Source organism: Chiloscyllium punctatum, chromosome 15 (genome assembly GCF_047496795.1).
Source record: "Chiloscyllium punctatum isolate Juve2018m chromosome 15, sChiPun1.3, whole genome shotgun sequence".
NCBI lineage: Eukaryota > Metazoa > Chordata > Chondrichthyes > Orectolobiformes > Hemiscylliidae > Chiloscyllium > Chiloscyllium punctatum.
In genome coordinates, this window is record NC_092753.1 from 58786994 (window position 1) to 58801414 (window position 14421).

General features: G+C 40.0%; 1 protein-coding gene across 1 annotated transcript in view; it reads left to right on the forward strand.

Annotated features, from left to right (window-relative positions):
- The window catches only part of LOC140486289 (immunoglobulin superfamily member 3-like), a 95053-nt gene that overhangs the window by 51087 nt on the left and 29545 nt on the right, over positions 1-14421 (forward strand). The window contains exon 3 of the mRNA XM_072585218.1: positions 10053-10430. Coding sequence (XP_072441319.1) covers positions 10053-10430 — 378 coding nt within the window. The remainder of the gene's footprint in view (positions 1-10052; positions 10431-14421) is intronic.

Here is a 14421-nt window from a genome sequence, read left to right on the forward strand (position 1 = left end):
TGTTTTCCTTTATTGGCCAGAGCATTGAGTATAGGAGTTGGGCGGTCATGTTGCGGCTGTACGGGACATTGATTAGGCCACTTTTGGAATATTGTGTGCAATTCTGGTCTCCATCCTATCGGAAGCCTGTTGTAAATTTGAAAGGGTTCAGAAAAGATTTACAAGTATGTTGCCAAGGTTGGAGGGTTTGTGGTATAGGGAGGGGCTGAATTGGCTGGAGCTATTTTTCCTGGAGCATTGGAGGCTGAGGGGTGACCTTATAGAGATTTATAAAATGAGGGGCAAAGATAAATAGACAAGGTCTTTTCCCTGGCTGGGGGAGTCTAGAATTACAGGGCACAGTTTTAGGGTGAGAGGGGAAAGATTTAAAAGGGACCTAACATTTTCATGCGAAGAGTGGTGCGTGTATGGCATGAGCTGCCAGAGGAAGTGGTGGACACTGGTACAGTTGCAACATTTAAAAGGAATCTGGATGGGAATATGAATAGGAAGGGTTTGGAGGGATATGAGCCAACTGCTGGCAAATGGGAAGAGATTAATTTAGGATATCTGGCCGGCATGGACAAGTTTGACCGAAGATTCTGTTTCTGTGCGGTACATCTCTATGACTGTAATTGTTTTTAATTCCTGTATACACTTGTCCTTATTGCTTCATTGTTTACTGCTGACAGAGATATAGCTGATTCTTTCATAATAACAGTTTATCTTTGTTGACTTTTTTTCAATCCATGAACACGTATTGAAGGTCTGAAGTTTATAATATCAATCCATAAATGCGAGTTGTTTTCACATCGATCAAATATCTCCAAATACCTTACACCCAGTGAAGTGGTTTTGTAGTCACTGCTGTAATGTAGGTAATCTGACAGCCAAGCTCTCTCAAACAGCAATGTGACAATGGCCAGATAATCCGATTTCATTTTTTGTGATTTTGAGTTTGAGGTAAACATTGGCAAAGACATTGTGGATCGTTCCTTAACTCTTCATTGATATCATGCCATTGGATCATCTTTTGGCTGCCTGAGGAAGCAATGAGACCTTGCTTTAGCATTACATCTGAAAGGTGGTACCTCTGATAATACAATAATCTATCAGAATGGCATGAGAAGGTCACCTTAATTTTTAGAACATAGAACAATACAGTGCAGATCAGGCCCTTCGGCCCTCGATGTTGCGCCAACCTGTGAACTATTCTAAGCTCATCCCCCCCACCCCCCCACACTATCCCATCATCATCCACGTGCTTATCCAAGGATTGTTTAAATCTCCCAATTCTGTGTCTTACAATCATGTACTCCACCACCACCTGATGAAGGAGCAGTGCTCCGAAAGCTAGTGCTTCCAATTAGACTTGTTGGACTATAACCTGGTGTTGTGTGATTTTTAACAATCTCAACTATATTATTAGGATCTTGGTGATATGTTACTTCAATATAAAGCCAAGATTCATGGTGCAATTATTTATGATTGTGTATTAGAACCTAATATTACACACATAAGAAGGATCAGAACTTGCTGGCATATCTTGTCATAAACTCCTACTTCTCCAGTTCTGTGCCATTTTGTTCTACAAGAGTGAGCAAAGTGTGTCAGTGAGTTTTTCTGAAGGTTTTGCAATAGAGTTATGAGATGATGTTGAATAACTGGCACTAGTAGAAGTTGTAAGATGTGGCTGAGAGGCTTACAGCAGTGCCAGTTGTATGAGATGAAGTGTTATACATGCAAGCTAGGTATACGTCTGTGAGAGATGGGTTGTGACAAATTTGGCTTATGGCACGGTTTATTTGATATGGCATTTAGTCTTTGTAGGTACAAGGATGTTGGCACAGTTCCTGTTTCTGTTTTGTGCTTAAGGGCCTATTTAATTTACAGTGATAGAGGAACAATCACTAGAGAGTCTTAACAAAAAGAGGTTCTAGTCTTAAAAAGATATAAGTTTTATTATACAATATCTATGTGATAGTTGCACTGGCTAGTTAGACTTTGTTACTAAGACTATTTGAAATCATAAATAACACATACGTCACCTTCAAGCTATTTTCTCAGTACCTCCATCCACCCTGTATTAAATCATCATAGATTAGGTGGATGTTAATGTTTTTTCAACACTAACCTTTTCAGACACCTTATCCTATTCACCATATCTCTGAAAGATTTTTTTCCCATTGTTAACTTTTTATACATTCATTTGTAAAACTACATTTAACATAATTCCATCTCCTGCCAGGTCTATAACTTTACAAATTCAGGTAGCCTGGAGGTATTCCAATGTTTCCAGAATGCATTCTTTTTTGACTTAGAAAATTGGGAGGTCTTGGACTTGAGCACTGATGACCTTAATTCTGATCTTGATCATGCATTGTCTGTGAAATATGTTCCAACTGGAGGACCATTTATCTCTTGGACTTCCTTTGCAGCAGATGTTGTTTCTGCCAAATAACATGGTTGATCCATTACCTTATCTGGAGGACACTTATCTCCTGAACGTCTTTTTCAAAAGAACACATCCCTACTGAACCAGGAGTTGCCAAGCTACAGCATTTGAAAGACCTTTAATATCACGAATTTCCATCTTGGCAGATGGCTAATCTGTGGAAATAAGTACTTTCTTCTTTGCAGTTCCTAGACAGGATTTCAAAACTAGATATATTCTTTACAATACCACCTTAAATATGTGGACGTTGGTCTGGTTTTCATAGAATTATGTGTAGTTCATCTGCATTTTGTTCATGCAAATATTTCCTCTCAATGTGCTGATAGATTGGTTAACATCTGTAACTCCTTACTTCACTTCTTGATTAGATTGGGTGTCTCCATTTGCACTCCTTGATTGTTGTACTAGTGCAAAAGATATTTTCCCATCGTTAGTTATGGGACTGGAGAATTGCTGCATTATCTCTGTCACTGACACTGTTCATTTTACTTTGGAGTACAAAGATTTGAAATGTTTCTCTTAATTCCCTGACATTATATTTAAATCTGTGATCATAAATTGTCCTGCAGACAGTTTGGCTGTCTGAGCAACTTCAGTTAAGCATTTGCTAACGAACTCGAATGGGATGTACTGCATATTCTTGTTTTCAGAATTTGCTTCTGCTTGGAGAATCTGCAAACCAAATGTTATACAATGATGATAGGCGTGGAGAGTGTTTCCAGCACACCTGTGTGGTTGTAAACTTCCTTCCTGACAGTACTAGACAGTTCTTTTATGCCAACATAGATCATCTCAAAAGATACTTTTTGTTTTTAGTTCCACCATGAGTTTGTAAAGCCTAATGAAATTTTATACTAGTTGCTCTTGGACCAGATGGACAACAATAGTTTGTTCCTGTACCAGTTGTTTTCTGATTCCAAGCTATTTGAATAGTCATAGAAAAACTTGATTCCCTTGAGTTGTTCAGTGTCTTTTGGGAGTAGCTGAGATAAAGACCTAAGTTTAGGCTCAAAAGTGAGAAGTGTTGATGTGAAGCATGTACACTGTATATGCTCTCAACTCTCTTATGTTACTTGTGTTGCAGAATAATTTGCAGCATATCTTTAATCCTGAGAATTATACCCTCTGGACTATATTATTTAATTTCTATAGGCTGTTTCTTTTTCAGTCATGGTATTCGATCTGCTAAATAATTACAATCAGCTTGAATTAATCTTAAAAAAAAAGGGGGGGGGCCATTGACATAAACAAGTTCTATCAAATTTGAGTCATTTGGATCATGAATTTCCCTTAGGATTTCTTTTATAAGGCTCTCCGTGTCTGCATGGGTTTCCTCCGGGTGCTCTGGTTTCCTCCTACAGTCCAAAGATGTGCAAGTCAGGTGAATTGGCCATGCTAAATTTCCCTTTAGTGTTAGTTGCATTAGTCAAAGGGAAATGGGTCTGGGTGCGTTACTCTTTGGAGGGTCGGTGTGGATTGTTTGCACCCAAGGGTCTATTTTCGCACCGTAGGGAATCTAATCTAATCTCTGATGAATTCTGATTTCAAAGTTCCAGAGGCAGAGAGAATTCATAGAGATGATTAACAAAATGATCAAAAACAGGGATTTCCCCTGATTGCTGAACTCTTCTATTAAATCTCGCTGTTTCAAGATTTTTTTTTTCTCTTTAAGGTTAAAGTAATTGTCAAAAGATTTCAGATCTTCATCAAATTTATCCATGCCTTTTTATGTTTTGATGATTTATAATATCATCAGCAGTTCATACTATTGAATACAACCACCTACTTACTTATTCAGCATATGATTTAATGTTAAGTTTGAAACAATTCTACACCTTAAAATCTGTGGACCCAAGATGTCCAACCCTGTGATCAAACAAAGTTAAGTCTTGAATGCAGTATTAGTTTTCTTGCTGTGTCTTCTTATTGTGATTATTTATTCTTATTACTTAATATCTCACATTTGACAGTATCTTTATGCTGCTGTGAATTTTGTTTCCCTTGAAGACTTGTACTTTTGTAAATTGCAACGCTGTTTTATCTCAGCCAGAGACTCATAGAAATGTACAGATTGAAAACAGACCCTTCCGTCCAACTCGTCCATGCTGATCAGATACCCTAAGTTAATCTAGTCCCGTTTGCCAACATTTGGCCCACATTCCGCTATACCCTTCATTTACATATACCCATTCGGATGCCTTTTAAATATTATAATTGTACTAGCCTCCACCATTTCCTCTGGCAGCTCACTCCATACACGCAGAACCTTTTTGTGGAAAAGTTGCCCCATAGGTCCCTTTTAACTCTTCTTACTCTTGCCTTAAACCTATGCCCTCTACTTCGTAGTTTTTTTAGCTTTTAAACAGTTTAGAATATCAATTCATTTCCCTTTTTTGGAAGTTTTAAATTATATTAAATAATAACGTTATATAACCGTTTACTGGGGGGCTTTCCTCTTCATTGTGACCAAAATAGAGGTTCCCAAAATTCTGCAGGCAAAATGGATATTTCTTCCTTTTCCACAGGCAATGTGGAAGTGTTCCCTCCTTTCACAGCTTAATTCATAATGGATGTCCTTTTCAAATATAGTCTTGTGCCTGCAACCTTAATACATGCTCCTGCCCAGAACCACTGTTTAAATTATTAGTCTGTCAATGTATTTTCAAAATCACTGGTAGAAAGTGGATGTTGCTGGCTGGCCCAGCATTTATTGCCCATCCCTAGTTGTCCTTTGGATCATGGTGGTGAGCTACCTTCTTGAACTATTGCAATCTATTCAACATTGTAGCCCCAAAGAGTTCTTTTAGAATCTACATAATTTTAGCTTGGAAATTGTCCCTTTTGTCATCTTAACACTGCCTTCTAATGCTTCTAACACTGAGACATCAGTACAAAATATACCTGTGACCCTTCTTTCCACCATGGTGCCTGTGCCTCTTGGTGCCTGTTCAATATAACAGCAACATTCACTGTGAACTTTACTCATTATTTTTGCTTCTGGTCTTCTCATCCTGTTTGATTTTGTGCCATTAATTTAAAGTTTCATCAGTTGCCCAAAGGGGATTTTTAACTTTACTTTTGAAGGCTCGATATATTTGCCCCCAAACCGGGAATGCTTTCTGATGGAAATTGTAACTGTTAAATGTGATTAGTCTTTAAGGTTTTGCATCCCACACACTTCATCTGTGCATCTTGCCAGGACTGACATAACGGCTTTAGCCTGAATGCTACTTCTCTCTTGTTGGACTTGACATGAGTTCCTGCTGATCACTACCTTGTTCAAACACTTGGCAGCTGCTGACTGTCTGGTTGACTAATTCTTAAAGCTATAATGAACTTTAGAGCTGTCCACTTATTTGGTTTCTGGAAATTTCAGCTCCCAGGTAAGCTAGAATTTTATCATCTTGCACTTTGCAATGTTCAAAGGACATCAACTGCTGGTCATCACATAGTATTTGTGAGTAGGAGAATGCTGCTACCATTCCCCTTTCCTTGAGAACTGTATAGCCTGGTATGAAAAAGAGCTTAAAGCTTTGTTCTGACTAATCACAGAGGCTGAAAAGAAGGAATTGTTCCACTGCTTGTCACCTGGCCATAACTAGATAAATTTGCAGAGACCATGTCACAATACTGAGTTGCACCAAAACTGTTTAAAAATTACCAATTGCCAATTGTTGTCATGTGACTACATTTAGAACTTCATGCTGGTGATTGTCTGCTATCTTGGCAGCCATGGTTCATTCAGCCTGCACTCACCCATTGTTCCAGCAAATTTTCACCCAGCATGTCAAAGCGGAGTGTGGCTGCTTTCTGACAAGGGCTGGCCGCTCTATAATAACTACTCTCTATTATCCAACCACACTTAGTTAGCATGCACCTAACCAGAACCAAACTGATATAAGGACACCATCAAGTACACCAGATGACTGAAGCAGTGATACTGCTGCCCAAAGGAGCTCACCAGTAAGTGTTCCCATTGCTGGAGCTCCACCGAAATTTTAACAACTTGGCTATCATGAGTCCATAGCCTTTACCACAGAGTTCAAAAAAGACCTCAGCAGGAAGAGGAAGAGAAAGTGGAATAAGAAAAGAAAGGCAGGAGACATCTGGTACAGTACAATTCTCGGCAGGCTAGCTGTGAGCACTGCAGTTGACTCCAAATCCCATGAATAAACTTCCAAATCCCAAATATTTGACAATTCCCCACTTCATGATTCCACTGTAACAGGTCAGTAGTGTACAGTCAGTCAAGGATTCAGTGCTGGATAGCACATCATTATTATTATGATTAGAAGACAGCATAAGGTCTGCATTCTGCCTGCATCTTTAAGTGTGCACATCACAATCCATGCATCTGCTCTCCACGGTTATTCAAAGTAGCTCTTTGCATCTGTATGCAAGTTGTGTAGCCGCAAACACAAGTTGTTTTCCATGTCTGACTGCAGTTTTCACATCTGGTGAGGATCTTGAAGTCTCTAATGTGCACTATTTTAGCAGTTATCACATCTTCTCAAATAAACAAGCTGAAATAGCACAAAAGTGGATTCATAGATCATTATTTGTTGAAGGAAGACAAGTGGCGGCCTCTTTTAAAGAGCAATTCATTTATTTATCAGACAGTGTTCCAAATCCTAATAGCAATTGCATAAAAGATTCCCCCATAGTTTTTTTCACTAATTCTTTTGTCAGATAAAACAATTTAAACGTGTAAGAACCCATTGCATATTCATAAGATCATAAAACACAGGAGCAGAAATTAGCCCATTCAGTCTATTTTGTTTGCTTTGCCATTCAATCACAGCTGAAGAGTTTCTCAACCCCATTCTCCTGCTTTCCTCCATAACCCTTGATCCCCTTGATACTCAAGAATGTTTCTATCTCCGTCTTAAATACACTCAATGACCTGGCCACCACAGCCTTCTGTGGTAATTAATTCCATAGATTCACGACTCTCCAGTTGAAGACATTTCTCCTTATCTCCATTCTTCTAAAAAGTCTTCCTTTTAGTCTAAGGCTGTGCCCTCAGGACCTAGTCTCTCCTACCAATGGAAAGATCGTCCCAACATCAACTCTGTCCAGGCCATTCAATATTCTGTGTGTTTCAATTGTATTCACCTCCTCATTTCCGCCCCCCCCCCCCGCCAACCTTTCTAAACTCCATCAAGTACAGCCCTAAACATTCTTCATGTGTTAAGCTTTTCATTCCTGGGACCATTCTAGTGAACATTCTCTGAACACGCTGTAGAGCCAGTACGTCCTTCCTGAGATATGGAGCTCAAAACTGTGCTCAATACTCCAAATGTAGTCTGACCAGACCCTTATAGAGCCTCAAAAGTAGATCTCTACTTTTATTTTCAAGTCCTTTCAAAATAAATGCTATCATTGCATTTGCCTTCCTAACTACTGACCCAACCTGCCAGTTTACCTTGAGAGAATCCTGGACTAGAACTCCCAAGTCCCTTTGCACTTCAGACTTCTGAATTTTCTCCCCATTTAAAAAATAGTCCATGCCTCTCTTTTTCCTACCAATGTGCATTCCCTCACATCTATCTACGTTGCACTTCATCTGTCACTTCTTTGCCCACTCTCCTAACCTGTGCAAATCCTTCTATAGCCTCCCTGCCTCCTCTATGCTAACTGAACCTCTATCTATCTTTGTATCATCTGCAAACTTAGCCAGAATGCCCTTAGTTCCTTCATCGAGATCTTTAATGTATAAAGTGAAAAGTTGTAGTCCCAACACTGAGCCTTGTGGAACACCACTTGTCACCGTCACCCTGAGAAAGACCCTTTTACTCTCACTTATTGCTTTCTGCCAGACAGGCAAGCTTCTATCCATGCTAGGACCTTACCTCTAACACCAAGGGGCCCTAATCTTACTCAGTAGCCTCCTGTGCAGCACCTTGTCAAAGGCCTTCTTGAAGTCCAGGTAGATAACATCCATTGGCTCTCCTTGGTCTAACCTGCTCTTTACTTCCTCAAAGAATTCTAGCAGATTTGTCAGGTATAACCTCCCCTTGATGAAACCATACTGACCTTGCCCTATTTTACCATTCACTTCCAAGTATTCAGAAATCTCATCCTTCACAATGGATTCCAGGATTGTACCCACGACCGAGATTAGGCTAATTGGTCTGTAATTTTCTGTCTTTTGCCTTGCTCCCTTTTTAAACTGGAGTATCATGTTAGTGATTTTTCCAGTCCTCTGTGACCCTCCCTGACTCTAGTGATTCCTGAAAGATCACTACTAACACCTCCACTATCTCTTCAGCTATCTCCCTTAGAACTCTGGGGTGTTGTCCATTTGGTACAGGTCGTTTATCCACCTTCAGGCCATTCAGGTTTTATATCATCTTCTCTGTGGTCACACCCATGAGACTCAGCTCTGCCCCCTCACCCTCTTGAACTTTTGGGATATTATTTGTCTTCCACCATGAAGACTGATGCGAAGTAATTATTCAGTTCCTCAGCCATTTTCTTCTTCCCCACTACTATCCCTCCAGCATAATTTTCCAGCACTCCAATGTCCAGTTTTGCCTCTCTCTTTTGTCCTTTATGTACCTAAATAAACTCTTACAGTCTTCCTTTATGTTACTCTCATCTTTAATCTTTTATTTCTTTATTTCCTCTTTTGTTGCCCTGTGTTGTAAGCTTCCCAATCCTCTGATTTCCCACTGCTCTTTGCCACATTATATGCTTTCTCTTTTGCTTTTATGCTATCCCTGACTTCCCTAGTCAGCCATGGTAGCTTCATTTCCCTGTACCATGCTTCTTTTTTCTCGGGATGAATCTCTGCTGTGTCTCCTGAATTACTCCCAGAAACCCCTGCCATTGCTGTTCCACTGTCTTTCCTGCTAGGCTCCTCTCCAAGTCAATTCTAGCCAGCTCCTCTCTCATGTCTCTGTCATTGCCTTTATTCATCCTAGCTTAAGGTTGCTGTTTTGGATTTGTTCACCAACAGTATTCCACCCGAGACAAATCCTTCATCAGCAAGTGTAAAGTGATTGTTTTAAGGACTGTCCACCAGTAAATGTAATGCAGTTTAAATGCCTATGTGAGCCATTTAATGGGTACTCCTGTGTTTTAATATTACTTCCTCAATTGAATATTGTAGCATATGGGATAATAGCTGTTAGGCGAATAGATATACTGCATCTTCAGTGATGTCAGATGGTCTGATTAAAGACAACTTCACCGTAGTCCTGCTCGCTCATTAGAGATAGAGATAGAGAGATGACTGTTGGTGTTTAACTTGAGAGTCACCACATATCATGCAAGGGGAGAGGCTAAGAAGGAACATCCTTCGTGCTAAACTCAGCTGGTGCAGGAATTGAACCCATACTGTTAGCATCGTTCTGTATTACAAACCAGCCATCCAGCCAAGTGACCTCTGAAGGCCTGGGAAGAAGGTTATGACACAGTCCTGCTCAACCAGGTCCCTGAGAATAGTGTGAAAAGCTAGTAAGTGTTCATTAGTTCTCATTAGTCTAGTTTCCAGTCCTCCTCTGCCAATATAATCTTTATATAAATACTGGATTTAAATTTTCCTGTCTTCAGATTAGCTTGTTCAGGATATATTTCAAGAAAAATGTCTCTTGTGTTTTCTATCTTGATATAGACTCATGCAGTGCTCAAAGACAAGTGAAAGTACAAAAAGGGCCCCTAGTCCGGGCTGAAGGACACCACATAACCATCCAGTGTGATGTGAGTGGGTATCAGGGGTCACCAGAGCAGAACTTTGAGTGGTCTCTCTTTCGTCCAGATAAGCCTACACTGAAAATCCAGATTATCAGCACGAATGATCCTGTGTTCTCTTATGCCGTGTTTGGAGGAAGAGTGCAGAAGAATGAGATCTACTTCGAGAGGCTGAAAGGAGACTCTGTGCTGTTACACATTACAAAGCTGCAGAAAAGTGATGAAGGGACATATGAGTGTGCCACTCCGAGCACAGACAACGTATACTGGGGGTCCTACAGCGCCTTAACGAACTTGACAGGTGGGTTTTTCTTCTTTTCTCCATGTTGTACTTTATTTGCTCATCATCAACTTCAGAGTTCTGATTGAAAAAATCAGAAAGATGGCAGCACCCAATTAAACATGCTTCTGTTTACAATTATCATCTATTGAAAATGCAACAATAAGTAGTATCAATCCTTTCCAAGTCTCAACATGCCAATATGAATCTGATTACATTCAAAGCAATGCAGAATTATACACCTTTTGAGCATTTAGATTAATGCACCATTAGGAGATCTAATTATATAGATATGGACAGGCATACAAAACATACAAAAGTATGATAAAGGAAGACTGGTAGAGCACTCTGCTCTTCAAGCCTGTCCTGCCAAGAAATAAGGTCAGGGCTGGTCTGATTTTAACCTTTAATCTACAACCCTGCAAGACCCCGACAGTCTTTCATTCCCTTAGTAATCTTTCTACCTCTGCCTTCAAAATATTCAAAAGTTCTTCATTTGCCTTTTCAGAAAGGGATTGCAAATATAAAATTCTATTGAGCTCATTGCAAGCATGTAGCACCTAGAAATACATCTTTTTTTAAACCTGTTTTGTTGAATATACAGATTTGCTTTTTCCTATTCAGCCTGAAGAAATGAACCATATAATTCTACTGTACATGCAGTTTGTTTATTTATAGGTAAACGTATTTCTTCGTGATTTGTTGATAAGTGAATAAAAGAGGAAGTGCATTCATTATCAATCGAATTAGATAAGCAGTTTGCTCATGTGGTATAGGGGAAATAATATTTCCAATCAAGCATTTCATTGTTTATCATATTCAAAATGCTTTTTGATTGCAACATCCCTTGGCCTAGTTAGTGATGGAAATTCCTCCTGTGATACTGAGCCCTAGATATCATTGGTTCAATTTATCGAATCATTGAATGTCACAGCACAGAAGGAATATGTTTGGCTCTACACTCTTTGAAAGAGCTATTCAATTAATCTTTTCTCTTTACTAAGAACACAGCAATTTCTCCAATTCTCTGTTGATAGTTAGTATTGGATCTGCTTCCATCACACTTCCATGAGGCTGATGACAGATAATAACTTGCTCCTTCCAAAATAAAATGTTTCTTTATCCGACCTCCGGTTCCTTTGTCAATTACATAAACCCCTCTCCTCTGGTTACTGACTGTCACTGAAATCACAGAACTTAGACAGTTATAGCACTACAGGCCCTTTGGCCTTCGATGTTGTGCCGTCTTGTGAAACCAATCCGAAGCTCATCGAACCGACACTATTCCATACTTGTCCATATGCCTATCCAATGACCACTTAAATGCCCTTTAAGTTAGTGAGTCTACAACAGTTGCAGGCAGTGCGTTCATGTCTACTACTCTCTGAGTAAAGAAACTACCTCCGACATCTGTCCTATATCTATCACCCCTCAGTTTGAAGCTATGCCTCCTTGTGCCAGCCATCACCATCCTCGGGAAAAGGCTCTCCCTATCCACCTGACCTAACCCTCTGATTATCTTATACGTCTCAATTAAGTCACCTCTCAACCTTCTCTCTAACGAAAACAGCGTCAAGTCCCTCTTCCTTTCCTCATAAGACTTTCCCTCCATACCAGGCAACATCCTAGTGAATCTCCTCTGCACCCTTTCCAAAGCTTCCACAACCTTCCAATAATACAGTGACTAGAACTGCACGCAATACTCCCAAGTGCGTCCGCACCGGAGTTGTGTACAACTGCAGCATGACCTCATGGTTCTGAAACTCAATCCCTCTACTAATAAAAGCTAACACACCGTATGCCGCTTTAACAGCCCTAACAACCTGGGTGGCAACTTTGAGGGATCTATGTACATGGATCCTGAGATCTCTCTGCTCATCTACACTACCAAGAATCTTACCATTCGCCCAGTACTCTTTATTCCTGTTGCTCCTTCCAAAGTGAATCACCTCACACTTTTCTGCATTAAAGTCCATTTGCCACCTCTCAGCCCAGCTCTGAAGCTTAACTATGTCCTTCTGTAACCTACAACATCCTTCAGCACTGTCCACAACTCTACTGACCTTAGTGTCATCCACAAATTTACTGACCCATCCTTCTACGCCCTCATCTACGTCATTTATAAAAATGACAAACAGCAGTGGATCCCAAACAGATCCTTGCAGTATACCTCTAGTAACTGATCTCCTTGATGAACATTTCCCATCAACCACCACTCTCTGTCTTCTATCAGATAGCTAATTTCTGATCCAAATCACTAAATTGCCCTCAATCCCATGCCTCTGTATTTTGTGCAGTAATTTACCATGGGGAACCTTATTAAATGCCTTACTGAAATCCATATACACCACATCAACAGCTTTACCCTCATCCACCTGTTTGGTCACTTTCTCAAAGAACTTAGTTAGGTATATGAGGCACGACCTATCCTTCACAAAACTGTGCTGACTGTCCCTAATTAACTTATTCCTTTTTAGATGATGAGAAATCCTATCTCTTGTAACATTTACCAACACTTTTTATCCGCAACTGAAGTAAAGCTCACTGGTCTATAATTGCCAGGGTTGTCTCTACTCCCCTTCTTGAACAAGTGAACAACATTTCCTATCCTCCAGTCTTCTGGCACTATTCCTGTAGACAATGACAACATAAAGATCAAAGCCAAAGCCTCAGCAATCTTCTCCCTGGCTTCCCAGAGAATCCTTGGATAAATCCCACCCGGCCGAAGGGATTTATCTATTTTCACACTTCCTAGAATTTCTAAGACCTCCACCTTGTGAACCACAATCCCACCTCATCACGTCACCTGTATCTCAGTATTCTTAACAACATTGTCTTTTTCCAGTATGAATACTGACGAAAAATAGTCATTTAGCGCTTCACCTATCTCCTCTGATTCCACACACAATTTCCAAACTACTGTCCTTGATTGGCCCTAATCTTACTCTAGTTATTCTTTCATCCCTTATATACCTAAAGAAAGCTTTAGGGTTTTCCCTGATCCTATCCACCAACAACTTCTCATGTCCTCTCCTCATTCATCTTAGCACTCTCTTTTGGTCTTTCCTGGCCAAATTGCCCTAACTGTATCTTCACATCTCATCCTAACATAAGCCTTCTTCTTCCTCTTGACAAGAGATTCAACTTTCTGAGTAAACCATGGCTCCTGCACTCGACAACTTCCTCCCTGTCTGACACATATGTACTTTTCAAGGAACAGCTACTGTGTGTCCTTGATTAGACTCAGTTTCTCTTCATTCACTCTATCAAAGTGCTAGAAGTGTTTGAATGTTTCTGGCAAGTGTCCCTATAATCTTTGAAAAGTTCAGCAAAACAACCTCAGAATTCTTTCTCATCTCTCCACTTTATGATAAGTAGTTTATCCCTGGTACAAAGTTAATAGTCAGAGGGCAGTTAAGAGATAACCAAAATGCTGTGGGAGTAGAGTCACAAATATGTTAGACTGACTGAAAAAGTCAGAATTGCTCCCCTAATCAGCAGTGTTAGCAGACCTCACAAGCTAATTCAAAACCAAAAACTATCCATTTGCCAGCAGGGATCACACAATAGTTTTGGGAATAGAATCCCTTTCTGGCCACTCCCATTCTAGTCAAATATTGCTGAGGGATCAATGGCTGTTTCCATCTATTTGTGTACAGTATAATAACATATAATACCGTCATCTAATTCATTGATCTCTTGGAGATGGCCAGAAGATCAAGAATTTTAATACATTATGCTACAGTGTACAAATGTCCTGCTCAAAGCCTCATTACCTGTTTTAGATGTAGGTTTGCTCGCTGAGCTGGAAGGTTCATTTCCAGACGTTTCGTCACCCTACTACATAACATTTTCAGTGGGCCTCAGGCGAAGCAATGCTGAAAATTCATGCTTTCTCTTTATATGTTTGGGTTTCTTTGGGTTGGTGATGTCATTTCCTGTGGTGATGTTATCAAAACTCACTCTTATTACTTGTATCCCATGTGGATTCGAACACTAGTCAAAATAATGA